This window comes from Oncorhynchus mykiss, chromosome 19 (assembly GCF_057628025.1).
Source record: "Oncorhynchus mykiss isolate SJ-2025 chromosome 19, ASM5762802v1, whole genome shotgun sequence".
In the NCBI taxonomy this organism is placed as follows: domain Eukaryota; kingdom Metazoa; phylum Chordata; class Actinopteri; order Salmoniformes; family Salmonidae; genus Oncorhynchus; species Oncorhynchus mykiss.
The window spans coordinates 21,420,707-21,448,276 of record NC_143040.1 but is presented as its reverse complement, the minus strand read 5'-3'; the positions used below and the strand labels follow the sequence as shown (position 1 = coordinate 21,448,276).

Below are 27,570 nucleotides of genomic sequence, written 5' to 3'. Positions count from 1 at the left end.
AGATGAAACTATACTATGACACAAAGATAAATTATATAAAGAATGATAGTAAAAAGCTTTGGAGCACATTAAATGAAATTTTGGGCAAAAAGGCAAACTCAGCTCCATCATTCATTGAATCAGGTGGCTCATTCATCACAAAACCCACTGATATTGCCAACTACTTTAATGATTTTGTCATTGGCAAGATTAGAAAACATAGGCATGACATGCCAGCAACAAATGACGACACTACACATCCAAGTATAATTGACCAAATTATGAAAGACAAGGATTGTAATTTGTTTTTCACCTTTATGGAAAAGGTGAAAATAGTATTGTTGTCTATCAACAATGACAAGCCACCGAGGTCTGACAACTTGGATGGAAAATGACTGAGGATAATAGAGGACAATATTGCCACTCCTATTTGCCATATTGTCCATTTAAGCCGACTAGAAAGTGTGTGCCCTCAGGCTTGGAGGGAAGCAAATGTCATTCCGCTACCTAAGAATAGTAAAGCCCCCTTTACTGGCTCAAATAGCCGACCAATCAGCCTGTTACCAACCCTTAGTAAACTTTTGGAAGAAATTGTGTTTGACCAGATACAATGCTATTTTACAGTAAACAAATTGATAAACTTTCAGCATGCTTATAGGGAAGGACATTAAACAAGCACAGCACTTACACACATGACTGATGACTGAGAGAAATTGATAAAAATATTGTGAGGGCTGTTTTGCTAGACGTCAGTGGGGCTTTTGACATTACCAATCATAGTCTGCTGCTGGAAAAACGTATGTGTTATGGCTTTACACTCCCCCTGCGATATAGTGGATAAAGAGTTACCTTTCTAACAGACCACAGAGGGCGTTCTTTAATGGAAGCCTCTCCAACATAATCCAGGTAGAAACCAGAATTCCCCAGGGCAATATTTACTAACGACATGCCACTGGCTTTGAGTAAATCCAGTGTGTCTATGCATGTGAATGACTCAACACTATGCGAGTAAGCTACAGATAGTTTCAGAAAGGGTGGCACGGAATAAGTTAGTCATAAATATTTCAAAAAGTAAAATCATTGTATTTGGGACAAGTCATTCACTAAACCCTAAACCTCAACTAAATCTTGTAAAGAAAAATGTGGAAATTGAGCAAGTTGAGGTGACTAAACTGCTTGGAGTACCCTGGATTGTAAAATGGCATGGTCAAAGCATGCTGATATAACAGTAGCTAAGCTGGGGGGGGGATCTGTCCATAATAAAGCGCTGCTCTGTCTTCTTAACAACACTATCAACAAGGCAGGTCCTACAGGCCCTAGTTTTGTCTCATCTGGACAACTGTAACAAAGAGGGACTTAGGAATATTACAATTGCTTCAGAACAGGGCAGCATGGCTAGCCCTTAAATGTCCATTGAGAGAGATCTCTCATGGCTCAAATTGGAGGAGAGATTTACTTTTTCACTACTTGTTTTTGTAAGAAGTGTTAACAAGCTGAATGCACCGATCTGCATACCCCACAAGACATGCCACCAGAGGTCTCTTCACAATTCCCAAGTCCAGAACAGACTATGGGAGGCGCACAGTACTACATAGAGCCATAACTACATGGAACTCTATTCCACATCAGGTAACTGATGCAGATTTAAAAACACCATTCCCCATGCACTGTAATTTATAAATTGATAGGAGCTATTGATAATAGCTAGGTAAATTAGTAATCTGCATGGAGAAGGGGATTGTAAATAATAATAGCAATTGTTTTCTAAGATTTTTCCTTCTGATCACTGGAGATTAATGTGATACCAGTCATGGAAGCAAACTATAAAGCATATAAAAAATATATAATTAGATGAACTCATTAGTCATATCCAGTGGTGACCCGTCATTTAGGGCTGGGGGGGCTAGGCCCCACCTGTTTTGAGCCCCACATTTTTAGCAACCCCCCAAAATGTAAATGAACCCTTGCTGGGAGATTTGGAGAGACCTGTTCAGTCCGTCACTCGATAATATATTAATACTCTCACAATCCGTTGATTCTATTAGATTAGACTGATTAAAATTGTATGTTAAACATCACAGCATAGTTGAAAGATATATGACGTGTAGAAATCTGAAGAGGGTGGCCAGCAGAGATAGGTGAGATGTGCTGAGGGAAATCAAGGGTTGGAATATAGAACTGGAGATGATTCGGAGTAAAGTTACTGATTGAGGGGTGGGGACTTATAATATATATATATTTTTTAAAGCATATCAGCATGACAGGCATTTCCACCCCTTTCCTACAGTGAAGTAAGTATAAAATGCTGTGACCTTATGCATAATTGTAATTGTATGGCCTTTTAACTTCTTATGGCTTGGGGGCAGTATTGAGTAGCTTGGATGAATAAGGTGCCCAGAGGTGCCCAGAGTAAACGGCCTGCTATTCAGTCCCAGTTGCTAATATATGCATATTATTAGTATATTTGGATAGAAAACACTCTGACGTTTCTAAAACTGATATCTGTGAGTATAACAGAACTCATATGACAGGCAAAAACCTGAGAAAAAAATCCAACCAGAAGTGGGAAATCTGAGGTTGGTCGTTTTTTAACTCATTCCCTATTGAAGATTCATTGGGATATTGGTCATGTTGCACTTCCTAAGGCTTCCACTAGATGTCAACCATCTTTAGAAACTCGTTTCAGGCTTCTACTGTAAAGGAGGGGCTCATAAGGGCTCTTTGAGTCAGTGGTCTGGCAGAGTGCCACAGGCTCATGACGCTCGTTCACGTGAGAGGTAGCTCTCGTTCTATTGCTTTTCTACAGACAAAGGAATTCTTAGGATGGAACATTATTGAAGATGTATGTTAAAAACATCCTAAAGATTGAATCTATACATCGTTTGACATGTTTCTACGGACTGTAACGGAACTTTTTCACATTTCGTCTGCTCCTAGTGAACGCGCTTCGTGACTTTGGATTTGTTTACGAAACGCGCTAACAAAAGTAGCTATTTGGACATAAATGATGGACATTATTGAAAAAAACGAACATTTATTGTGGAACTGGGATTCCTGGGAGTGCATTCTGATGAAGATCATCAAAGGTAAGTGAATATTTATAATGCTATTTCTGACTAATGATTACACAACATGGCGGGTATCTGTATGGCTGGTTTGGGCTCTGAGCGCCGTACTCAGATTATTGCATGGTGTGCTTTTTCCGTAAAGTTTTTTTTAAATCTGACACAGCGGTTGCAGTAAGGAGAAGTTTATCTAAAGTTCCATGTATAATAGTTGTATCTTTAATAAGCTAAATAAACAGCCTCCCGGGTGGCACAGTGGTCTAAGGCACTGAATCGCATTGATAGCTATGCAACCAAAGACTCAGGTGGAACACAGGTTCTGTTGCAGCAGGCCGTGACCTGAAGGACCATGGGGCGACGCATAGTTGGCCTAGCGTCGTCCAGGTTAGGGAGGGTTTGGCTGGTAGGGATATCCTTTTCTCATCGCGCACTAGTAACTCCTGTGGCGCTGACCAGGTCGCTAGGTGCACGGTGTTTCCTCTGACACATTGGTGCGGCTGGCTTCCGGGTTGGATTAAAATTATTTTTTAATCTGTGAAAATGTACAAATTATCCAAGGAATTATGATAATTTTCTAGTTAGAAAAGGAGGTGCAAAAAAACATTTTAATTTGCTCCTATTTTATTTTGCTCCATGGCTCAGGCGGCCAAGTGGAACAAAGGCTGTCATCTCAGTGGTGAAGAGGAATAACATTGCAGCTGTTTCTGATTAATAAACAATGCCATGGGGCCTCTCGGGTGGCGCAGTGGTTAAGGGCGCTGTACAGCATCAGAGACTCTGGGTTCGCGCCCAGGCTCTGTCGTAACCGGCGACTGGGAGGTCCGTGGGGCGACGCACAATTGGCCTAGCGTCGTCCGGGTTAGGGAGGGCTTGGCCGGTAGGGATGTCCTTGTCTCATCGCGCACCAGCGACTCCTGTGGCGGGCCGGACGCAGTGCACGCTGACCAGGTCGCTAGGTGCACGGTGTTTCCTCCGACACCGATTGGTGCGGCTGGCTTCCGGGTTGGATGCGCGCTGTGTTAAGAAGCAGTGCGGCTTGGTTGGGTTGTGTATCGGAGGACGCATGACTTTCAACCTTCGTCTCTCCCGAGCATGCTAGTTGTAGCGATGAGACAAGATAGTAGCTACTAAAACAATTGGATACCACGAAATTGGGGAGAAAAAAAGGGGTAAAAAAATAATAATAATTTAAAAAATAATAATAATTAAAAACAATGCCATGCTGGTGGGTGGTAACATTCAAATATAACCCAGCACTGAAACGAAACGTAGGCTGAAAATAATCTGTATGTCATATCATAAGAAAAGACTGCATTCACATGGATTTGCATAAAGTGGGCAGGTTAGATGTGTCACTTCAAGCCCAAATATATCATACTTTGACTAAAATGATGACTTATTGAATTAAATCGTTGGTCAACACCATGGGTAAGCTCTGGCCATCATCATCTTTCAGCTCGAAAAAGTAGATTTCTACTGGTGTGGGCGAATAAAGGGATTGATTAAGATGAACAAACAGAGCAACTCCCTGATCAAATTGGTAGGCCACCCAGTGGGCGTGTTTTCTGGAATTTTATACATTGTGCACAAGGGAGCCACACCCGCAAACCTTGTTATGCACGTGCATAGGGTAAGTCTGAATAGCACATACTAAGAAGTGCTTAAATCAAAGCGTGTAAAAAAGGCATACATTTCCTAAGGCTGAATCGTCCCATTAGTGCAGATGTAGATGTGTTATGAAAACTCTTCGAAAGAGGGCACACAATCATCACTTTTGAATGAGCACCCACATGCATAATCATAAGTCCATGGGCATCTTCTTGGCTGCTATCTACATGTAATATCATTGTGAGATGTGTCATCATATAAATGCTCACACACGCCAGCCATACAATTGCAATAGTTAATGTATTGTTTTCACATTTTATTCATGTTTACTACATCATTTTCATTGGCTGAACTTCACAACTTCAAATCGTACAATCACGGTGACCAAAAATCTGAAAAACCCATTCAAGTATACACTTAATAAATTATTGTTCTTTGAAAAAAAAGACAAAATAAATTAGCACAAAATAAATACTAAGAAAATAATAATGGAAAATAAATAGCCTTACAAAATTGAGCAAACAATTTCATGAGCCTCCGATATAGTACAAATCCACCATGCGATCTTGAGAGAGTGACAGTTGGAACATTCCTTTTTCAACCTGATACAGACAAATCCAGTCTACTAAACCTGCTGTGTTTGACCTTTGACCCATAGAGGACCTAGAGGATAGTGTTCTGGAGGTTTCTGTGTCCTCGACCAGCAAGGTGCCTCTGTGTGGCGGCTTAGCTTGGGTCTAGTCTAGTCTGGTTGGTTTTCTGAGGATCGGCGACCTTGAACGTCCCATCAGCCCATTGGGCAGAACCAGGCAGAATCCCAGAATCTCTTTCAGCCAGGAAGGAGTCTTTATCCTCCATTTTGGATCTGATCCCATCGGGCAGAGGATCCGTCAGACAGAACAGAAACGTAGCCCCAGCCCCCCCACCCCCTTCTCTTCCACTTGGTAGCCCCCACGTTGATGAGCTGGGGGGTCTGGGAGACAGGACCGCTAGCTAACTGGCTGGCCGCTTGCTGCTACAATGCACACGTTTGGGTTTTTTTTTGTCGTGGGGGTTGGCGCGTGGTTCCTATGAGCTGGCAGCCGCAGCGCTGTTGAATTTTTCCAGGACGGTGGCGTTGACTCTCTGGAACAGCCACTGCTGTGTCTCCGACCCAGGGTCACATTTATTCATGAAAATCCTCTTATCACCGGGACTGCAGTCCATGCAACTGCTGCTCACCAGGTGGTACAGCAATTTATCCTGTATGTGTTGGCCCAGAGAGAGAGAGAGAGAGAGAGTGTTCGAGAGAGACACAGAGAGCGAAAGAAAAAGCATGAGGTAGAGAGAGAGAGAGAGCAGGAGGCAGAGAAAGAGAAGAAAGGGAGGAAAAGAAGGATTGAGATAAATTATTTAAATAAAGTAGAGACAGGTAAGCCTGTCTCCGGCAGGCAGGCTGCTGTTTAATCCTGCTCTCTCATCTCCCACTCCCTTCAAACAGATTACAGACGGGGAGCAGAGCAACTGACTGCAACACGGTTTCTCCTCCCTCCATTCTAATCTGAGTTTACTTCATTTCACGGAGAGAGGGGTCTGAATTTGAGAGTTAAACTAGGCTGAGCAATATGAGTTCAACACACAAGAGTTTTTAAACCCCGAGTTCCAACGGACCGTTACATTACTTTTCTGAATGTCTATTCTTTGGGCTCATCCTCCCTCGCGTGACAGAAAGGGAAAAGTAACAAATTCAGCTGCAAAAGAAAGAGGAATTGAATGAAGTACGAATCGTTGAAAACTGACAACAGAAAATAAAAATACGTCCCTGGCTTCCAATAAAAGATGATCTATGGTGATCGCAAACTCTTAAATATAGTCAGTGATGGATTCAAACTGAAAAAGGATTCTCTGGGGAGGGATAAAGTTGTGGAGAAAGATGAGGAGGTGGAGAACGCCTCAGAGGTACTTGGCAGTAATTTTGTTCTGGTATCATGTGTCCGCCTTCCTGATACTACAACGTTCACACAGCCTCAAGGCCACCGTGCACTGTGCAAGCCCACCTCAGCCCTTTAATAAGCGGTTATTGCATCTGTGTAGCCTGAGTTCAAGACCTGACTGTGTTGTCTTGCCACAGTAATGGAGGTGGCAAACAGATCTGGGACTCGCGCTAGCATCTGTGCACCTCTGAACCTCATCGAGTCATTCTAGGCAGAACCTTAAGAGAGGTGGGACTGTAATGACATTCTGATTTTGCGCTGAGTAAACGATCTCCTCTCCTCCATAAACGATGTGGAGGAAATAGGAGTGGTGCGACGATAAAATAAGTCCCCTATTACTTTCCTCTACCTGGAAAGCAGTAGTAAAAACGCAGTGTACATCTTTTCTATCTGATGACTTTGATATTGTGTACTGTCCTGTGGCTGTGGTGGTAATTTGAATGATGAGGTGTTTGATGTGGTGTTATAACAGTAATCATACCAGGTAAGTTACCAGGCTTTCTGTTGATGATTATTTATTGATAATTTACGTTCCACATGGAATATAAAGCCAAAACAAAAGTAAAGTAAGTACCATACAGATACAATATAATCGTGTTCTATTTAATTCTGTTTAAAGTTACCTTCCTATAGCTCCAGTGCTGGTTGCCCTTCATGCCGTGGCAGTCGTACAGTGTGACAGGGGAACTCTGGGAGATGGAGTCAAAGCAGAACTTCCTGGTGTGGAGAGGATCCCCTGGCCTGATGTCCTCTCTCCAGCCAAATGTAAATATCTGAATACAAACAAGTACACAGGCACAACATGGTATCCAAGTTCCGTTATGAGATTCACAGTATGACTACCCTAAATGTCATTTTAGAGGCGGATGAACATGAGGACAAGAATGCGGTGATGATCTGTTCAGATTTAACAGTAAACAGCAGGAACATTAGTTGCATATGAAGCAATCGCCGGCTACAGTACCCTAAACTTGTTTTGTATTAAAGGAAAATGCCACCCAAACATGATCTTTTGGTATTTATTTCATTAGTCCATTGTTGATATACTACTAATATGTTTTTCATGTCAGCAATCAAGTTTTCAACAAATATAACTTTCAAAATACAGAAATAATGCCAGTATGATGCAAAATGATAATAAATGCATCATACCAGCTGTATTGCTGTATTTTGAAAGTTGTATATCTTGATTGCTGACAGGCAAAACCATTTTGGGACTCTATCAACAATGGACTAATGAAACAAATACCAAAATATCATTTTTGGGTGGATTTTTCCTTTTAGTGTAGTTCTGTGTATTTCATATGTTATGGTTCTTTTGCGAGACTAAGTGTTGTGATGGCTGTTTTGCAGACAGCACATGTTGCGACTAATCTTTAATCAAACGATTGAAATTATAATCTTTAATCAAAGGATTTGCAGAGTACCTTCCCAAAAAGGTATTTCTTGCAAGGGGCAATATGACTGACTGATTAACAGGCCGGACTCATGGAGGGGTCACTCCTGACTGACTGACTGACTGATTGACAGGCCGGACTCATGGAGGGGTCACTCCTGACTGACTGACTGACTGATTGACAGGCCGGACTCATGGAGGGGTCACTCTTGACTGACTTGATTAACAGGCCGGACTCATGGAGGGGTCATTCTTGACTAATACTGACTGACTGACTGACTGATTAACAGGCCGGACTCATGGAGGGGCCATTCCTGACTGATACTGACTGACTGATTAACAGGCCGGACTCATGGAGGGGCCATTCCTGACTGCTACTGACTGACTGATTAACAGGCCGGACTCATGGAGGGGCCATTCCTGACTAATACTGACTGACTGACTGACTGAATGATTAACAGGCCGGTAATAGTATAGACCATACCCCTTTATACAGTATAATATAGTATAGACGACACTGTACCATACAGTATAGTATAAACTAAACACTACTATACAGTATAATATAGTACAGACTACACCATACAGTATAGACTACACCTTACTATACAGTATTATATGGTATAGTCTACTCCTTACTATACAGTATAATATAGTATAGACTACACCCTACTTTACACTATAATATAGTATAGTACACTGTACCACACAGTTTAATATAGTATAGACTACACCACGCTATACAGTATAATATGGTATAGACTAAACCTATACCCTACTATACAGTATAATATAGTATAGACTACACCATACAGTATAGACTACACCTTACTATACAGTATTATATGGTACAGTCTACTCCCTACTATACAGTATAATATAGTATATACTACACCCTGCTATTAAGTTTAATATAGTATAGACAACACTGTACCACACAGTTTAATATAGTATAGACTACACCCTAATATACAGTATAATATAGTATAGACTACACCCTGCTATACAGTATAATATGGTATAGACTAAACCTATACCCTACTATACAGTATAATATAGTATTTGACTACACTCTACCATACAGTATAATATAGTATAGACTACACCTACACCCTACTATACAGTACATTATAGTGTAGACTTCACCCTACTATACAGTATAATATAGTATAGACAACACTGCACCATACAGTATAGTATAGACTACACCCTACTTTACACTATAATATAGTATAGACTACACTGTACCAGACAGTTTAATATAGTATAGACTACACCACGCTATACAGTATAATATGGTATAGACTAAACCTATACCCTACTATACAGTATAATATAGTATAGACTACACCCTACTATACAGTATAATATAGTATTTGATTACACTCTACCATACAGTATAATATAGTATAGACTACACCTACACTCTACTATACAGTACATTATAGTGTAGACTTCACCCTACTATACAGTATAATATAGTATAGACTATACCCTACTAGTATAATATAATATAGACTACACCCTACTATACAGTATAATATAGTATAGAATACACCCTACTGTAAAGTATAATATAATATAGATTATACCCTACTATACAGTATAATATAGTATAGACTATACCCTACTAGTATAATATAATATAGACTACACCCTACTATACAGTATAATATAGTATAGAATACACCCTACTGTAAAGTATAATATAATATAGATTATACCCTACTATACAGTATAATATAGTATAGACTATACCCTACTAGTATAATATAATATAGACTACACCCTACTATACAGTATAATATAGTATAGAATACACCCTACTGTACAGTATAATATAATATAGATTATACCCTACTATACAGTACAATATAGTATAGAATACACCCTACTATACAGTACATGGCTCCGGTTGTACCTACCTGTTCGTGTGCCCAGGTGCGTTCAGCCCCCTCCTTCAGACAGGCATCCAATCGCAGCTCTGTCCCTGTGGGGCCGTGCTTGGAGTCTATACACAGACCTGATGCAGCGTTACGAATCTACAAGGACACAAAGAGAGGGCTCAGTTAAAACCAAACACACACACACTTTGAAGCCTCCCAAAAACAGCGAAAGGGAGGCCTTGGTGAAGACTTGCACGCACGCACGCACACACACCATGCAATATACATCTATATAAATAGAGACCACAGGATGAGATACTCCGGCTTCTCTCTAATGCTCAACGCTCTGATCACAGGACTCCAGTGTATAGTGAGTGGAATCCATGGCAACCTTCCAAACACACTGTACACAGTAACTTAGTACAAGCAGCCAACTATCTATACACAGTATGTGGTTTTAAGTAACAGCGTATGATCTGACATGGTATCAAAGCTCTCACAGTTTGCTGACAAGATCTACTCTCACCAGTGACTGTAAGAGATAAGCTAATTCATTCCTGGAGCATCTTCCTCCCTCTAAACCAGAGTTAATAGGCGCCCCCCTACTGTGAAAACTTTAAAAGTTTCAGAGTTACTCGGCTCTCAAACACTGTGTCATTTGCCTAATTCTCTCTATAGCATTCAGGTGAGCTTGGCTCGTGTCACAGTATGGCTCAATAATGCATGAATCCAGTAGCACTGCATCTAAAGTAGTCTGGTCTCTGTCTGTCTCTGTGGTCCTCACGAACACATTCAGAAGAGAGACAAAGGCGAGGGCAGAAGAGAGGAGAGAGGCCAAAGGAGGAGAGAGGGGGAGAGTGAGTTGAGAGAGAGAGTGAGTTGAGAGAGAGAGAGTGAGTTGAGAGAGTGAGTTGAGAGAGAGAGTCACTGTATTTTACAGGAAGGAGACCAGGGATGGAATACTCAGAGGTGTTTTGCACAGGGTTGACTCTCTTATAAAAATTGTTACCCCTGCTCGCCACTAGATGGGGCCAAAGACATTAGCTAGGGCTGTAGCAAATAATGGTGATTGCTTGACTGTTAGTGTGGAGAATGTCTGACAACAACACTATGGTTGGCTCTGAAAATGTTGATTATAAAAATGTAACACAATGTCAGCTCTCCTCAATGTTGTGCATGTTTTTATAACAGAGTACAGATTACGTCTTTTATTAGGGAGAGGATAACCTGTGTTTCTTCTTCTTCTTTCTTTTGTGGAGTTGAGATAAAAACTCTTGAGCTGTGAAAAATGGAGCAACAAAAACTAAACTAACGGAATGACAGATAAATTCTCTACAAAATGGCGACACATTTTGTCATGACGTTGGCCTGGGGGTAGGTTTATGACAGTCATAAATACCTCTTCCCCCCCTTTTCCTCTCTCTACCCTACTGATGTGACTATTGAAAATCCCTTGGTTAACATAGTGATTCTGGGAACATCAGAAGGTGGGGGGGAAATGAACCATATTTTGGTAACCCAACCAGTTGAACATATGCGTTGGTACTTAATGAATATGATGTCAGTTTGGTTGTCATCCGAGACATTCTCATCAATGATAGGATGAGTAACTTTACAGTGGAAAGTCTACACATTATAGTTATCAGATTCACATGGAATCGTTGTGCAATTTAAATGTTTGAATATGAAATTATTTGTGATGGGATGTGATTTTAGCTTCTAAAATGTGAGAATTGGGATTTCATGAGTGAATTAGGCCCGACTCAGTGGCCCGCTCACGTGAAGAGACATTGGTTATAACCAATGAAACACGCCCTCCTCTTCCTCCCTATATAAAGCCTTGATGACAATATAACCTCCTGTTCCGGGTACATTAGGATGACGATCCGATGTCAGAAGGGTTCAGATAATAACTACAGAACAAAGCCAACCTCAGCGTGAGCTTTGGTTGCGAATGGTATGAACTTTGAACTCTTATTCACTACAGAAGTGATACCTCCTTGAGTTAGCAACAACAGCTGCAAACGTGGGCTAGGAAAGAACAGACAGAGTATCCCGTCTACCACACAACGACGTTACTATGACGTATCCAATTTACCAACATAGACATTCTTCAAAGGACTCTGTTGGGCAACACGGACATCCATCTACCACCAACCTACCGAAGCGCAGCTCAGAGTAAATATTTATTGTATTTTCCTTTTCCAAATGGGCGGTAATTTAGAATGCATAAGATTTTGTATTTACAATAGAGTAGCTGCCTACGGCCCGATAGAGACATCGCTTCTTCCTTTGTTCTCCAGTCTTCCCGCTCTTTCACTCAAACCCAGCCCCCTTTCCTTTGGGTAACCAGCTGTCATATCTGTTCCGTCCGCTAGGGACGTTTTCCTTTATGACATCATTTGTAATCAATGTATGGTTCATTCTGTGTATATGTAATCCTGTGTGATTAGTTAGGTATTTAGTAAATAAGTAATTAAACCCAATTTTGTATTGCTGATTCAACTTGTTAGCCAGGGTTCGTGAAGATGACCAAGAATTTACAACTTTCAGATGAGACTGAAATAAGGTGACGATTAATATTGACTGCTATTGATGTAAAATATTACTAGGTCTTTAAGAGTTTATTCGGAAGACAGCAGTTCTATAAATATTATTACATGGTGCCCCAACTTTCTAGTTAATTACATTTACATGATTAACTCAATCAGGTGATATTAATTACAGAGAAAGGATTTTATAGAATAGTATGTCATATCACTTAATCCGGCATAGCCAAAGACACAAACATTTCTGGCCTCTAGTTGGTCCTTTGGTTGGTCCTGTCAGGGAAACAGTGTTTAGACCTAATTCAATCGGACACTATTCCAAAAGGATGATACATACCAATAATAGAAATCATTGTTGCAAAGTTCTACAGTATTTTACATGGCAAACAATATTAAGAGTTTAGTCCTTTAAATGCTGCAAACAAACTTGGCACTTTTGTGCCTATCAGGTACCCGTGGAGCAGCATTATCGTGTAATAACGCAAGAAGTTTTGCCAGAAGTGCAGTTGGAAATGCAAAATAATACCCACCTGCATTGCAATTCAGAAACCTCAAATAATCAAACTCCCTCAGCCTGCCACCCGCATCGACAAAGTGCATTTAACCACAGGGTCATTAGGAGTAAACTGCTGATCGCTCTGAAAGACCAATAATGGTGTGCGAATTGTACTGCATAATGGGCCTTCACTCTCCACTTTTCCCAAGCCTCATCCGTCTGAAATGGGCCCAGGAGCAAAACACAGTGCTTATCCCCGATGCCATGCCTATCAACATGCCAGCGCTGATCTGGAGACACAGTTAGAGCCGAATCAAAAGGCCTGATGATTGCATCACTTGAAGTGATTTAGACCTATTGAAGGAGCCGTGGTGTGGAGTTGTGGGGAGGGAGGCAGATTGGATGGTAGGGAGGGTGTCAGATCGACAGCCCCCTATTTACCCAGTCTGCACAGTTCCAAGGCCGAGGTGTCGAGAAGGCTGACCCCCTGATCGTCATCTTCCAGAGATGTAGAGGAAGTTTAATCTGAGCTCTCTCTCCTCTATGTCTGTCTCACAATCTCACTCTCTCTTTGTCCCTCTGATCTTATCCGTTTCTCTCTCTCTCTCTCTCTCTCTCGGTCTCCCCCCTCTCTCTTCTCTCTCCCTCTCCTCCCTTGCAATCTGGGCTTGAATACCCACTGAGAGCTCTTTATAGATCCATAGATCAGGTGGGGTGACAGCGGGGGGACAGGCGGGGGGACAGGCAGGGTGAGAGCCAGGGAAGAGATGGCACATGAAGCTGTCAGCCTGACGATAAAATTACTACCATCCTCACCCGGGGGAGGAAAGAGGAGATATTTACCTACTGTGCAAACATTTTCTCATCAAGAGATACACCGCTTCACTTCTTATTTACTATCCATTTTCACCTCTGGCTAATACGAAAGGGGTGGTTAATCAGCGGGGACGGGAATAAGCTGGGACTTGTGTTGTGTGTGTGTGTGTGCTTGTACAATTTGTGCTAATGGCCTTGTAGACGTGAAGAGTGGGAAAGGTGGGTCACCGCTGAGACGGCCTTCCATTCTACGTATTATCTTCAGTACCCTGACCCAGGGGCCAGGACGTCAGAAAAACATAGAAAGTAAGATTTTCTAAAAGAAGGCAGAGCAAGGAATCCAATTATATGTAATGCAAAATTAGTTAGGTTTCTGAAATGTTTCAGTGGCTTGAGAGGAGGATGTGGTTTCCTTCCGGCACATAGGATGAATTAATTAGTGAATGATGTATTCCATCATAGTGAATGATGTATATCAGTGATGATTAAAACCAATCCTGTACCAAACCTCCCTATGGAAAAAAACTGATTGGGAAACAATCTCCATGAATACCTGATTCTTAGCCTGGAATCCCCACTATTTACAGTTGAAGTAGGACGTTTATATAGACTTAGGTTGGAGTCATTAAATCTTCTTTTTTAACCACTCCACAAATGTCTTGTTAACAAACTATAGCTTTGTCAAGTCGGTTAGGACATCTACTTTGTGCATGACACAAGTAATTTTTCCAACAATTGTTTACAGACAGATTATTTCACTTATATTTCACTGTTCCACAATTCCAGTGGGTCAGAAGTTTACATACACTAAATTGACTGTGCCTTTAAACAGCTTGGAAAATTCCAGAAAATGATGTCATGGCTTTAGAAGCTTCTGATAGGCTAATTAACATAATTTGAGTCAATTGGAGGTGTACATGTGGATGTATTTCAAGGCCTACCTTCAAACTCAGTGCCTCTTTGCTTGACATCATACCGCTCAGGAAGGAGACGTGTTCTGTCTCCTAGAGGTGAACGTACTTTGGTCCGAAAAGTGCAAATCTATCCCAGAACAACAGCAAAGGACCCTGTGAAGATGCTGGAGGAAACAGGTACAAAAGTATCTGTATCCACAGTAAAACGAGTCATATATCGACATAACCTGAAAGGCCGCTCAGCAAGGAAGAAGCCTCTGCTCCAAAACCGCCATAAATAAGCCAGACTACTGTTTGCAACTGCACATGGGGACAAAGATCGTACTTTTTTGAGAAATGTACTCTGGTCTGATGAAACAAAAATAGAACTGTTTGGCCATTATGACCATTGTTATGTTTGGAGGAAAAGGGGGAGGCTGGCAAGGCGAAAAACACCATCCCAACCGTGAAGCACAGGGGGGCAGCATCATGTTGTGGGGGTGCTTTCCTGCAGGAGGGACTGGTGCACTTCACAAAATAGATGGCATCATGAGGAAAGAAAATTATGTGGATATATTGAAGCAACATCTCAAGACATCAGTCAGGAAGTTAAAGCTTGGTCGCAAATGGGTCTTCCAAATGGACAATGACACCAAGCATACTTCTTGTGGCAAAATGGCTTAAGGACAACAAAGTCAAGGTATTTGAGTGGCCATCACAAAGCCCTGACCTCAATCCCATAGAAAAATTGTGGGCAGAACTAAAAAAGCGTATGCGAGCAAGGAGGCCTACAAACCTGACTCAGTTACACCAGCTCTGTCAGGAGAAAATTCACCCAATTTATTGTGGGAAGCTTGTGGAAGGCTACCCAAAACGTTTGACCTAAGTTAAGCAATTTTAAGGCAATTCTACCAAATACTAATTGAGTGTATGTAAACTTCTGACCCACTGGGAATGTGATGAAAGGAATAAACGCTGAAATAAATCATCATCTCTACTATAATTCTGACATTTCACTTTCTTAAAATAAAGTGGTGATCCTAAATGACCTAAAACAGGGCATTTTTACCAAGATTAAATGTCAGGAATTGTGAAAAAAACTGAGTTTAAATGTATTTGGCTAAGGTGTATGTAAACTTCCGACTTCAACTGTAAATGGTGAACGGCGCATACGAGTGTGGATTCCAGGCAACCTGATTCCAGCTCCTGCATTTATGGGTATGATTGCCTGAGGCTAGATCCCATCCTCACAGAGCGCAGATAGAGTGAGATTGTGTGTGTGTGCCAGAGAACAGATAGAGTGAGATAGTAATAAACTGCCAAGGCCATCTCCAGCCCCATCCCTTCACAGGTAACACAGAGAGGCATTATATATACATCAGAATACGATGCAGCAAACTGCATGCCATGTTTATGAACAATGTAAAGTCAAATCTGCTACTTATGGTTTCTGGGGGTAGAGAAGCAGACAGTCCAGCTGTGTCCGTTTTGTGACACTGTCTACTCTAAAACATTTCATTAGCAGGCTGCTGGCTGCCTGTCCCATATGAGAAACGCATTACGTTTCAGCGAGCACCAGACATTCATAAATCAATGAACATGGAAGAGTCCCAAATGGCACCCTATTCCCTATATAGTGCACTATTTTGGGCCATGGTCAAAAGCAATGCACTATAAAGGGAATAGGGTGCCATTTGGGATACAGCTCTGGTGGAATAATAGCCTTCCGTGACACACCTGTGGAGGCATTCAGGGACTGTCTCTTAGCTGATGTATTGGTGTCTGGAAATAGATTCATTCATTACAATACCAGCTAAAAATACGCAAGAAACCAAATCAGCCTGTGGATACTGCTCAGACTTAGCTGTTATTGGTGGCATGTAAGAGAGTGGGTTTATGTAGGCCTAAGTATTGTGAGAAGTCCTATTATTTGTATCAATGCCTCAGTAAGTGACCTCGAAAACATGACCTGACGTTTAATTTTGGATTCTAAGGTAATCACATATGCTTTTATATGCTGTGTGCTTTTCTGTTCGTGTGTGTGTGTGTACCGGCTCTTGTGGGTGTGTTCATTCGTTCTGTAGGTGCGTTAGCTCTGTCTGTGTGCGTACGTGCTCTTGTATGTGTGGTGGTGGTTCTGTGTGTATTCCTAACTTCCTACCTCTCCCCAGGCGGCAGGCAGCGGCTCCACAGCGGGGTAGTACTTGGCCAGGTCCCAGGCCACAGCGTTCATATACCACTTGAAATCTTTACACTTGAGGTGTCTTCTCAGCTCCTTCTGGGCCGTCAGGTCCCCAGTGGACAGGTGGCGGTACTCTGGACGACGCTGGTAGATGTACTCTGTGTACTCATCCATCCATGTCTCAGCCACCCTCTTCAGGTTCTGAGATAAGGGAGAGAGACAGGGAGGGAGAGATGGGGTAAGGCGATGGACTGTCTGTGAGTTTAGCTTATCACAGCACAGGTCACAGTGTGCCGAGTTAGTCAGACCTCATTTTAAATCAGATAGATGGCTGGACCTACATCCTCAGTTTGACTATCAGCCATGTGCCAATTAATTAATAGACAACCAGTCAAAATGGCCGCATGTTAGCCATAACCAGTTGATGGAAGCAGTGTATTGGCTGGTCAGTCTAACTTACTCTGGCTAGGCTTGTTCCGGACGGCACTTTGTAGGGAACGTATTTCCTGTAGATATGTCCAACTCGGGAGCATGGTACGTCGTACATACTGCCCCCACACATCCATACCTGAATGGAGATGGAACACAAACAATACCTCAGTACATTACTTCAAAAGCTTCCTGTCAGCCTGATAGCTATGTGTTCTAAGCAAGGCCACAAAACCGTTGTAACTCAACCAACCGTGTTTTGTAAGTAGGGTTGCAACATTTCGGGAACATTTAATACATGATCTGGTTTTCCAGAATACCTGGTTGGATGATTCTGGATTTCCTGCTTATTCCCTCCTGATTCTGGGATTTCGGGAGAAATCTGAGAATTTATTGAAAGTTCCCGGAATTTTGCAACCCTAGTTGTCAGCACTGAAGTAAAGAAAGGAAAGAAAAAAAGCACACTTTGTTTTTCCTATTGTTCCAGAAAGGAATCTCAGGTATCTTTCAATTTCAAAGCCCTGAGTTATTGTCGACTGAGTTCAGAGTGAGGATATTGTTGTTGAAATGGTTGTGTAGATGGGTTTGTGTTCTGTTTGTTGCAAGACCCTAATACAGACAACCTATTGTCCTTCTGTCCACACTTGAAGTGGATTCCCACTTTGTCTGCTTGGCAGGGCCACATTATAAGCCTCTTTGAGCGGAGGGACTGAAAGGAATCCTATTTCCCGAGCACTTCGCTCGATACCCCTCTTTTCCTGCATCAAAGGAAGAGCTAGAAAGAAGAGGAAGGAAGAGGGCAGGTGTCAGTAGTGCTACTCTGAACACCTTCAGTCTGCTATCCTCTCCCTTACTGTCTCCCTTGCTCTCTCTTCCTCCCTATGCCTCTCTTTATCTCTTCATGTCCCTCCATTCTTTCTCATTCCTCTCCTCTCTTTCCCTCCCTCTCTCACCCCTCCTTCTTTCAAACTTGGCAGCTTGATTAGAATTAGAGTGGTCATGCTGACTGTTTGGAAAGGATCCTGGGACATTTCACCTCTCCTCCGCTTCTCCACCTCTCTCCCGCTGTGTGTGTGAGCGCTCCACCTCTCTCCCGCTGTGTGTGTGAGCGCTCCACCTCTCTCCCGCTGTGTGTGTGAGCGCTCCACCTCTCTCCCGCTGTGTGTGTGAGCGCTCCACCTCTCTCCCGCTGTGTGTGTGAGCGCTCCACCTCTCTCCCGCTGTGTGTGTGAGCGCTCCACCTCTCTCCCGCTGTGTGTGTGAGCGCTCCACCTCTCTCCTGCGGTGTGTGTTAGTGCTCCATCTCTCTCCCGCGGTGTGTGTGAGCGCTCCACCTCTCTCCCTGCTCTGCCATATCACAACGAGGCAGGGTGCTTTCCTGAGGAGCCTCAGGTTAATGGTCAAGCTGGCTTTACAGGCTTCATTGACATGTGGAGAGATTCCTCCAGTCTTCAGAAAATGGCCTCCTTAGAGGACAAGTGTAGATGTTCATTGACCTCTCATATCAGCAGAAATACGAGGGGTTTATGAATGACTCCCATGCGTTCATGAGTAACAATTTGTTTTAGCGTACATCTCACAGGACGAGGTACAATTCCTGGAGATGCTTTGATGATATCTGTTCAATGTGAGATACAACCAGTGTCAATAGACTGTCAGTCTAACAGCTATCATATGTAGGCTAACTGTAAGACATCCATACTCCGTGACAGTAGAGGAGAGCGGGGTCAGTTGAGCCACCCTTGTTTCTAGGAAACCCTACACAAAATGTATAATTTGACCAAATATTTAAGAAGAGGTCATCATTTCATGGAGTCTATGAAGGAAGAAACCACATGGAAAAAGTGGTAAGCAAGTTAGGTCTAAAAAAGTCAAAATAATTCATTGTGTTAGAGGTTTCATGACGCTTCTAAACCAAAGTAGATCATCTTAAGAGTGTTCTATACATCAGTTGGGGTCTCTATAAGCTTCAATATGAGGTCCTAAACCTAGCAAGAAAGTGCATCCTTGTAGATGTGTGGGGTAATAAAGTCAACATGTTTGTCTTGGGGTAAGTTGAGCCAATGGCAAGTTGAGCAAAATGAAGTGTTTTCTTCCCAAGTGTAATGCAAGGAATTATTGGTGGGATATGAGGTAACAACAGGGCCTGGCCTATGTTCATTTTAAAAAGTACAAAGTGTTTGTTAGGTGTTAAGCCTGTGTTAAAAGATGCTTCAACATATTAAAAGACAAAAAAAGCGATTGTGATTATGATGAATTGTGTTTGGGAAATGAAGATGGGTTCAAAAATGTAGTGCTAATATTTCAATCAATACAGACATTTGTAGACGGCATAGCTATGTTTTCCAAACTGTCATGTTTACATGAATTCTGATTGTTTCCAGGAATACACAACATCCTGAAATATATGTTGATATCTTTGCTAGAAATAATACAATATTTCATTAACAGAGTGATGCTGAATGTAAAAAATGTCTCTCCTAATACCCTGACCACACCGCTCGCGTCAACGAGCGTCTGTGTTGCCAAGGGCTAAAATAAAAGTCAATTCCTATTTCTGATGCAGATCGCGCTGCAAGTCCTGCCTCTCCCATCTCCTCATTGGTTTATAGAAGCAGGTACCCACGTGCCATCTCCTCATTGGTTATACCCACGTGGGTGATTGAAAGATGAACTGTTGCCGGTTGTCGTGGCAATACTATGAAAATGTAGATGCCAATCACCATATACGTTCAACAATGAAAAAGCCTGGAAGGAGGAGAGATGACTAGAAATGATTTGGTTGACTGTTTTTATGTGTGGATTAATTGTCAGAGTAGAGTACCTTGTGCAAGCTAGCTAAATAGGACAAATTAGCTAGCAAGTGCAAGCTAACTAGCTAAATTGCCATAAATGTTTAATGCTTTTCGACCTGTCCCCAAATGAATGTCATTGGTTCAGAGTTTGTTTTGATATTTTAACCTGCGTGTAAATGATCGCGTTTGGTATAGGGGGACAAAATAAATGTATGCACGATGTCGCCCGCGCGCAGCCGGTTTGGGTTCCGTGTTACCCCACTCTCCCCTAAGTAGCTGGAGCAGACAACTCTGAATCAGAGCTTTTAACATTTAGACAGATGGGGGCGCCACTGTGTAATATTTACACTTTTTCTTCATTTGTGTGCTTATTGTACACTTGTGAATTCTCAACACAAAATAACATCCAACGACTCAAAAAACACACAGATTAACACAAATGTCTGAATCCCCCCTCCCACCTCTGTAAGAAGACTTGCAATTTTGCATGGGAACTCTTTTTATCGTTGCCATGGTTTCCAGTCAAGGAAGAAAGGGCTGCATTCCAATTACAAAGTGCACTCACTGACAGAACGAGAGCGAGAGAGAGAGAAAGCGAGAGAGAGTGTATACTGAGACCCGGTTGGATGGCAGGTATGTCAGGCACGATAAACACAATATTCCCTCACATCCATATACCGTGTTCTCCTCCGTAAATCAAAATGGAATAACCTCTGAGCCGCAAACAAGCCAAAAATCACTGGCTGTAATTAGTTTAGGAAGGAGGCTAAAGCCAGAACTACTCCTTGTAAAAACTAACACACACACACGTGCACACACGGTTGCAGACACACGAGCACACACACACACAAACATTATTTTGGAATGCTGGGTACTGAGGAGTACATTGTACAGGAGAAACAAAACACTGGAGAACAGAGCGAGAGAAATTCATCTGAGTGAAAGTTGTTCCAGTTTAATAAAGTTGTCTGGGAGCATTCTGACCTGTCTGGAGATTGAGGCAGGTGTATGGTGGGACAGGATGGAAAAGAATGGACCAAAGAAACACATTGTTATGGGACCATGATTGTCTAGACTCTAATATAATTGCAAGGTTGGTAGACTTTAGTGTGTTTTAAATCATCTGTAATTTTGTTGTGCCAAGATGAACGACGCAACTTCATATGTATTTTAAATATGTCCAATAAAATTAATTCAAGGTAAGGTTAATTAATTCAAGGTAATGTGGGACAAGGTCACTGGTTGCTATGTGACCACGATTGTATTTTTTTTTAACTAGACCAGGTCAGTTAAGAACAAATTGTTATTTTCAATGATGGCTTAGGAACAGTGGGTTATAACTGCTTTGTTCAAGGGCAGATTTGTGCCTTGTCAGCTCGGGGATTTGAACTTGCAACCTTTCGGTTACTAGCCCAATGCTCTAACCACTAGGCTACCCCCCAATATAATATGAACTATTAGTAAATATCATTTATATTGTATCATATCCTATCATATATATTGAATAAAAGATTAGTGGCATTTATGTGTCGTGTGACACACAGTGCAGACAAGGACTAAATAGAAGCACCTCAGCATAGATAGAAGTGGATAGTATAGACCAGGGGTCTGTCACGCCCTAGCCATAGAGAGGCTTTTATTCTCTATTTTGGTTAGGCCAGGGTGTGACTAGGGTAGTTTCTTTATTTATCTTTATCTATCGTTGTCTCTGATTGGGAATCATACTTAGGCAGCCTTTTCCTACCTGTGTTTTGTGGGTAGTTGTTTTCTGTATAGTTTATTTGTCTTACAGAACTGTTCGTTTTTCACTTTGTTATTTTGTTAGAGTGTTTTGATCAATAAAAATCATGAACACTTACCACGCTGCGCTTTGGTCCATGCCTTCCGACGTAACAGGGTCGGCAAAAGGCAACAGGTGGCCATGGGCCAAAACCAGCCCGCAAGCAATTATTTATTTTTTTAGCAAAAAAACAAAACTAATATATATATATATTACTATATATTTTGGGGGAGGGATTTTAGTTTTTGGGGAAAGAAATACTTAAATCACCAGGAATTCAGCTAGAAATTACTTTCATTTAGGAAATTTGTTCACCAAGTACATTGCATTTGGAAAAGTATTCAGACCCCTTGACTTTTTCCAAATTTTGTTACAGCCCTATTCTAAAATATATTAAATTGTTGTTTTTCTTCATCAATCTACACACAATACCACATAATGACAAAGGAAAAGCTGTTATTTAAATTTTATTTTATGTATAAAAATAAAAAAAACATTTACATAAGTATTCAGACCCTTTACTCAGTACTTTGTTGAAGCACCTTTGGCAGTGATTACAGCCTTGGGTATTCTTGGGTATGACGCTACATGTTTGGCACACCTATATTTGGGGAGTTTCTTCCATTCTTCTCTGCAGTTCCTCTCAAGCTCTGTCAGGTTGGATGGGAGCGTCGCTGCATAGCTATTTTCAGGTCCCTCCAGAGATGTTCAATTGGGTTTAAGGATCTCTCTGTACTTTGCTCTGTTCATCTTGCTCCGTTCATCTTTCCTGAAAAAGATCCCCACAGCATTATGCGGCCACCACCATGCTTCACCGTAGAGATGGTGCCAGGTTTCTTACAGACGTGACACTTGGCATTCAGGCCAAAGTGTTCAATCTTGGTTTCATCAGACCAGATAATCTTGTTTCCTGAGTCATTTAGGTGCCTTTTGGCAAACTCCAAGCGGGCTGTCATGTGCCTTTTACTGAGGAGTGGCTTCCGGGTGGCCACTACAATAAAGGCCTGATTGGTGGAGTGCTGTAGAGATGGTTGTCCTTCTAGAAGGTTCTCCCATCTCCACAGAGGAACTCTGGAGCTCATTCAGAGTGACCATCAGGTTCTTGGTCACCTCCCTGAACGAGGCCCTTCTCCCATGATTGCTCAGTTTGTTTCGTGCCCATCACAGCGCAGAGACAGCCTAAAGTGTTAAATGATCTTAGAGCCAACACAGATGCCAAACAGCTCTCTGTCCTTGTACTCTTGGATTTAAGTGCTGCACTCGATACGGTTGACCATGATGTCCTTCTGAAAAGACTGGAAAAGAGGGTTGGCGTCCCTGCTCCAGTTCTAAATTGGTTTAGGACCTATTTAACTGGTCGAGAGTCAAAATAGGCACTGTGGCGTCCACGAGGTTTGATTTTGGGTCTGGTACTGTTCAGTTTATAAAGTATATGTTACTCCTTGGCAGCGTTATCAGAAAGCACAGCATTGTTTTTAACTGCTACACAGACGATACACAACTTTACATTTCTGTGTCACTAGAGGATTTTAACTTCACAGATACATTATTAGACTGTATTAGTGATTTAAATAAATGGGTGGCTCACAACTTCCTTCAGCTAAATCAAGACAAGACCGAGGAACTTTGTACTGGACAAAGATTTTTTCTTTAAACAAATCGGGACGCAAAGGATTTTCTTCAGACACCGGACAAGGCCCAAATCCCTGTCATTCGCATGAAGAAGAGACAGAGATATTGGGGACGTAGGTCGGGGTGCCTTGTAAGGATTCGACGGCAAGTGGGTAATCCACCTCTACCATCAGTCCTATTAGCCAATGTGAAATAATTGGAGAATAAACTGGATGTGATCAAGACTATACTACCAACGGGACATTAGAACAGCTGCCTTTAGTAAGACAAGGGGCTATTGTGTCTATTTGTCAGTAACAGCTGGTGTACGAAATCTAATATTAAGGAAGTCTCAAGGTATTGCTCGCCTTAGGTAGAGTATCTCATGATAAGCTGTAGACCACAACATTTACAGAGAGAGTTTATCTATATTTTTCGTAGCTGTCTATTTACCACAACAAACCGATGCTGGCACTAAGACCGCACTCAACGAGCTGTATAAGGCCATAAGCAAACAAGAAAATGCTCATCCAGAGGCGGTGCTCCTAGTGGCCGGGGACTTTAATGCAGGGAAACTTAAATCCATTTGACCTAATTTCTACCAGCATGTTACATGTGCAACCAGATTAAATAAAACTCTAGACCACCTTTACTCCACGCACAGAGATTCGAACAAAGCTCTCCCTCAGCCTCCATCTGGCAAATCTAAACATAACTCTATCCTTCTGAGTCCTGCTTACAAGCAAAAACTAAAGCAGGAAGTACCAGTGACTCGCTCAATACGGAAGTGGTCAGATGACGCAGATGCTAAGCTTCAGGACTGTTTTGCTAGAACAGACTGGAATATGTTACGGGATTCTTACGATGGCATTGAGGAGTACACCACATCAGTCACTGGCTTCATCAATAAGTACATTGATGACATCGTCCCCACAGTGACCGTACGTACATATCCCAACCAAAAGCCATGGATTACAGGCAACATCCGCACTGAGCTAAAGGGTAGAGCTGCCGCTTTCAAGGAGTGGGACACTAACCTGGACGCTTATAAGAAGACCCGCTATGCCCTTCTACGAAACAATCAAACAGGGAAAGCGGCAATACAGGAATAAGATTGTGTCACGCCCTGATCTGTTTCACCTGTCTTTGTGATCGTCTCCACCCACCTCCAGGTGTCATCTGTTTTCCCTATTAGTCCCCAGTGTATTTATCCTTGTATTTCCTGTCTCTCTGTGCCAGCTCGTCTTGTATTTCCAAGTCAACCAGCGTTTTCCCTAGCTCCTATTTTTCACAGTCTCTGTTTTATCCTAGCCCTCCTGGTTTTTGACCCTTGCGTGTCCTGGCGCCGAATCCGCCTGCCTGACCACGAGCCTGCCAATTCCCTTGTACTGTTTGGACTCGGTCCTGATCATTGAACCCCTGCCTGTCCTGACCTCGAGCCTGCCTATCGCCTGGTACTGTTTGGACTCTGACCTGGTTTATGAACTCTCGCCTGTCCCTCACCTGCCTTTTGCCTACCCCTTTTGTTTTAATACATATCGGAGCTCAACCATCTGCCTCCTGTGTCTGCATTTGGGTCTCGCCTTGTGCCCTTATAGATTGAATTGTACTACACGGGCTCCGACGCTCGTCGGATGTGGCAGGGCTTGCAAACTATTACGGACTACAAAGGGAAGCACAGCCGCAAGCTGCCCAGTGACACGAGCCTATTAGATGAGCTAAATTACTTCTATGGTCACTTCGAGGCAAGCAACACTGAAGCATGTATGAGAGCAGCAGCTGTTCTGGACGACTGTGTGATCAAGATTTCCGTAGCCGATGTGAGTAAGACCTTTAAAACAGGTCAAAAATCACAGGGTCGTAGGGCCAGACGGATTATCAGGATGTGTACTCCGAGCAAGTGCTGACCAACTGGAATGTGTCTTCACTGACATATTTAATCTATTCCTGACCGAGTCTGTAATACCAACATGTTTCAAGCAGACCACCACAGTCCCTGTGGCCAAGACCACCAAGGTAACCTGCCTAAATGACTACCGACCGGTAGCACTCATGTTTGTATCCATGAAGTGCTTTGAAAGGCTGGTCATGGCTCACATCAACACCATCATCCCAGAAACTCTAGACCCACTCCAATTTGCCCCAACAGATCCACAGATGATGCAATCTCTATTGCACTCCACACTAATGTTTCCCACCTGGACAAAAGGAACACCTACGTGAGAATGCTATTCATTGACTACAGCTCGGCATTCAACACCATAGTGCCCTCAAAGCTCATCACTAAGCTAAGGACCCTGGGACGAAACACCCCCCTCTGCAACTGGATCCAGGACTTCCTGACGAGCCGCCCCTAGGTGGTAAGGGTATGTAACAACACATCTGCCTGGCTGATCCTCAACACGGGGGCTCCCCAGGGGTGTGTGCTCAGTCCCCTCCTGTACTTCTTGTTCACCAATGACTGCATGGCCGAGCACGACTCCAACACCATCATTAAGTTTGCCGATGACACAACAGTGGTAGGCCTGATCACCGACAACGACGAGACAGCCTATAGGGAGGAGGTCAGAGACCTAGCCGGGTGGTACCAGAATAACAACCTATCCCTCAACGTAACCAAGACTAAGGAGTTGATTGTGGACTACAGGAAAAGGAGGACCGAGCACGCCCCCATTCTCATCGACGGGGCTGTAGTGGAGCAGGTTGAGTTTTTCAAGTTCCTTGGTGTCCACATCAACAACAAACTAGAATGGTCCAAACACACCAAGACAGTCGTGAAGAGGGCAAGACAAAGCCTATTCCCCCTCACGAAACTAAAAAGATTTGGCATGGGTACTCAGATCTTCAAAAATTATACAGCTGCACAATCGAGAGCATCACTGGTTGCATCACTGCCTGGTATGGCAACTGCTCGGCTTCCGATCGCAAAGCACTACAGAGCGTAGTGCGTACGGCCCAGTACATCACTGGGGCCAAGCTTCCTGCCATTCAGGACCTCTACATCAGGCAGGGTCAGAGGAAGGCCCTAAAAATTGCCAAAGTCTCCAGCCACCCTAGTCATAGATTGTTCCCTTTGCTACCGCACGGCAAGCGGTACTGGAGTGTCAAGTCTAGGTCCAAAAGGCTTCTTAACAGCTTCTACCCCCAAGCCATAAGACTCATGAACAGCTAATCTAAGGGCTACCCCAGACCCCTCTTTTACGCTGCTGCTACTCTCTGTTAATTATCTATGCATAGTCACTTTACCTCTACCTACATGTATATATTACCTCAATTACCTCAACTAACCTCTGCCCCCGCACATTGACTCTGTACTGGTACGCCCTGTATATAGCATCGCTACTGTTATTTTATTGTTGCTCTTTAATTATTTGTTATTTTTCTATTTTCTTCAATTTATTTTAGTAAATACTTTCTTAACACTTATTTAACACTCAAAACTGCTTTCGCTTTGCTTTTCTTTAAGGTGATTTTTAGTCATTTCATTTTTATTCTTATGTTTTTTATCCTCTTCTGTTTTTTGTGTAGTAAATATTTCAGTTATTTTAATTGTTTTTATTCTGGTTTTTTTTTCTCTGTGAAGGACATTGTATTGCATTTCATGTCTGAAATGTGCTGTATAAATAAAGCTTGGTTTGATTAAGCCACCCGACCATCCGCTCCGACAAAAATTGGCCTGTGAATCTAGTTGCCGAACCCTGGTGTATACTGAAAGACGAACTTAGCCCTCATGAGTATGACTAGCAACCTTAAGACTCCTTAAGACTTACAGTTTCTCTACAGTGCTGTATCAGACTTGTTCCAGTCTTGAGAACATTGGTAAGAGAAATGTATGATTGGGAAACGCTATCTTCTATACATGTTTGCTCACCTTGAACGATATCTCGTACTGCTCTCCGCCCCATATTTCCAAGCCAGTGTCGTAGCCACCCAGCTCCCAGAACCACCGACGGTTGACGGCAAAGAGACCTCCGGCCATCACTGGAGACCTGTAGGAGAGATAGAGAGAGCATCCATGTCTTTAGCTTGTCGGTAAAGTTATTTTCTAAATCTTCCGATCAGCACAAAACAATGTGGCGGTGTCTAGTTTTTTTGTGTCATAATGTGAGCAT

The 27,570-nt window shown here is 42.5% G+C and overlaps 1 protein-coding gene across 2 annotated transcripts in view; it reads right to left on the bottom strand.

Annotated features, from left to right (window-relative positions):
• Positions 1–4,940: 4,940 nt before the first annotated feature.
• LOC110497384 (polypeptide N-acetylgalactosaminyltransferase-like 6) overlaps positions 4,941–27,570 on the bottom strand; it is a 240,779-nt gene continuing 218,149 nt past the window's right edge. For both annotated transcript variants that reach the window (XM_021573464.3, XM_021573463.3), the window contains exons 8-13: positions 27,330–27,447; positions 17,304–17,411; positions 16,823–17,044; positions 9,947–10,063; positions 7,249–7,398; positions 4,941–5,894 (exon numbers count right to left, since the gene is read on the bottom strand). In XM_021573464.3, the coding sequence (XP_021429139.1) occupies positions 5,721–5,894; positions 7,249–7,398; positions 9,947–10,063; positions 16,823–17,044; positions 17,304–17,411; positions 27,330–27,447 (889 nt within the window). In that variant the 3' untranslated portion in view covers positions 4,941–5,720. The remainder of the gene's footprint in view (positions 5,895–7,248; positions 7,399–9,946; positions 10,064–16,822; positions 17,045–17,303; positions 17,412–27,329; positions 27,448–27,570) is intronic.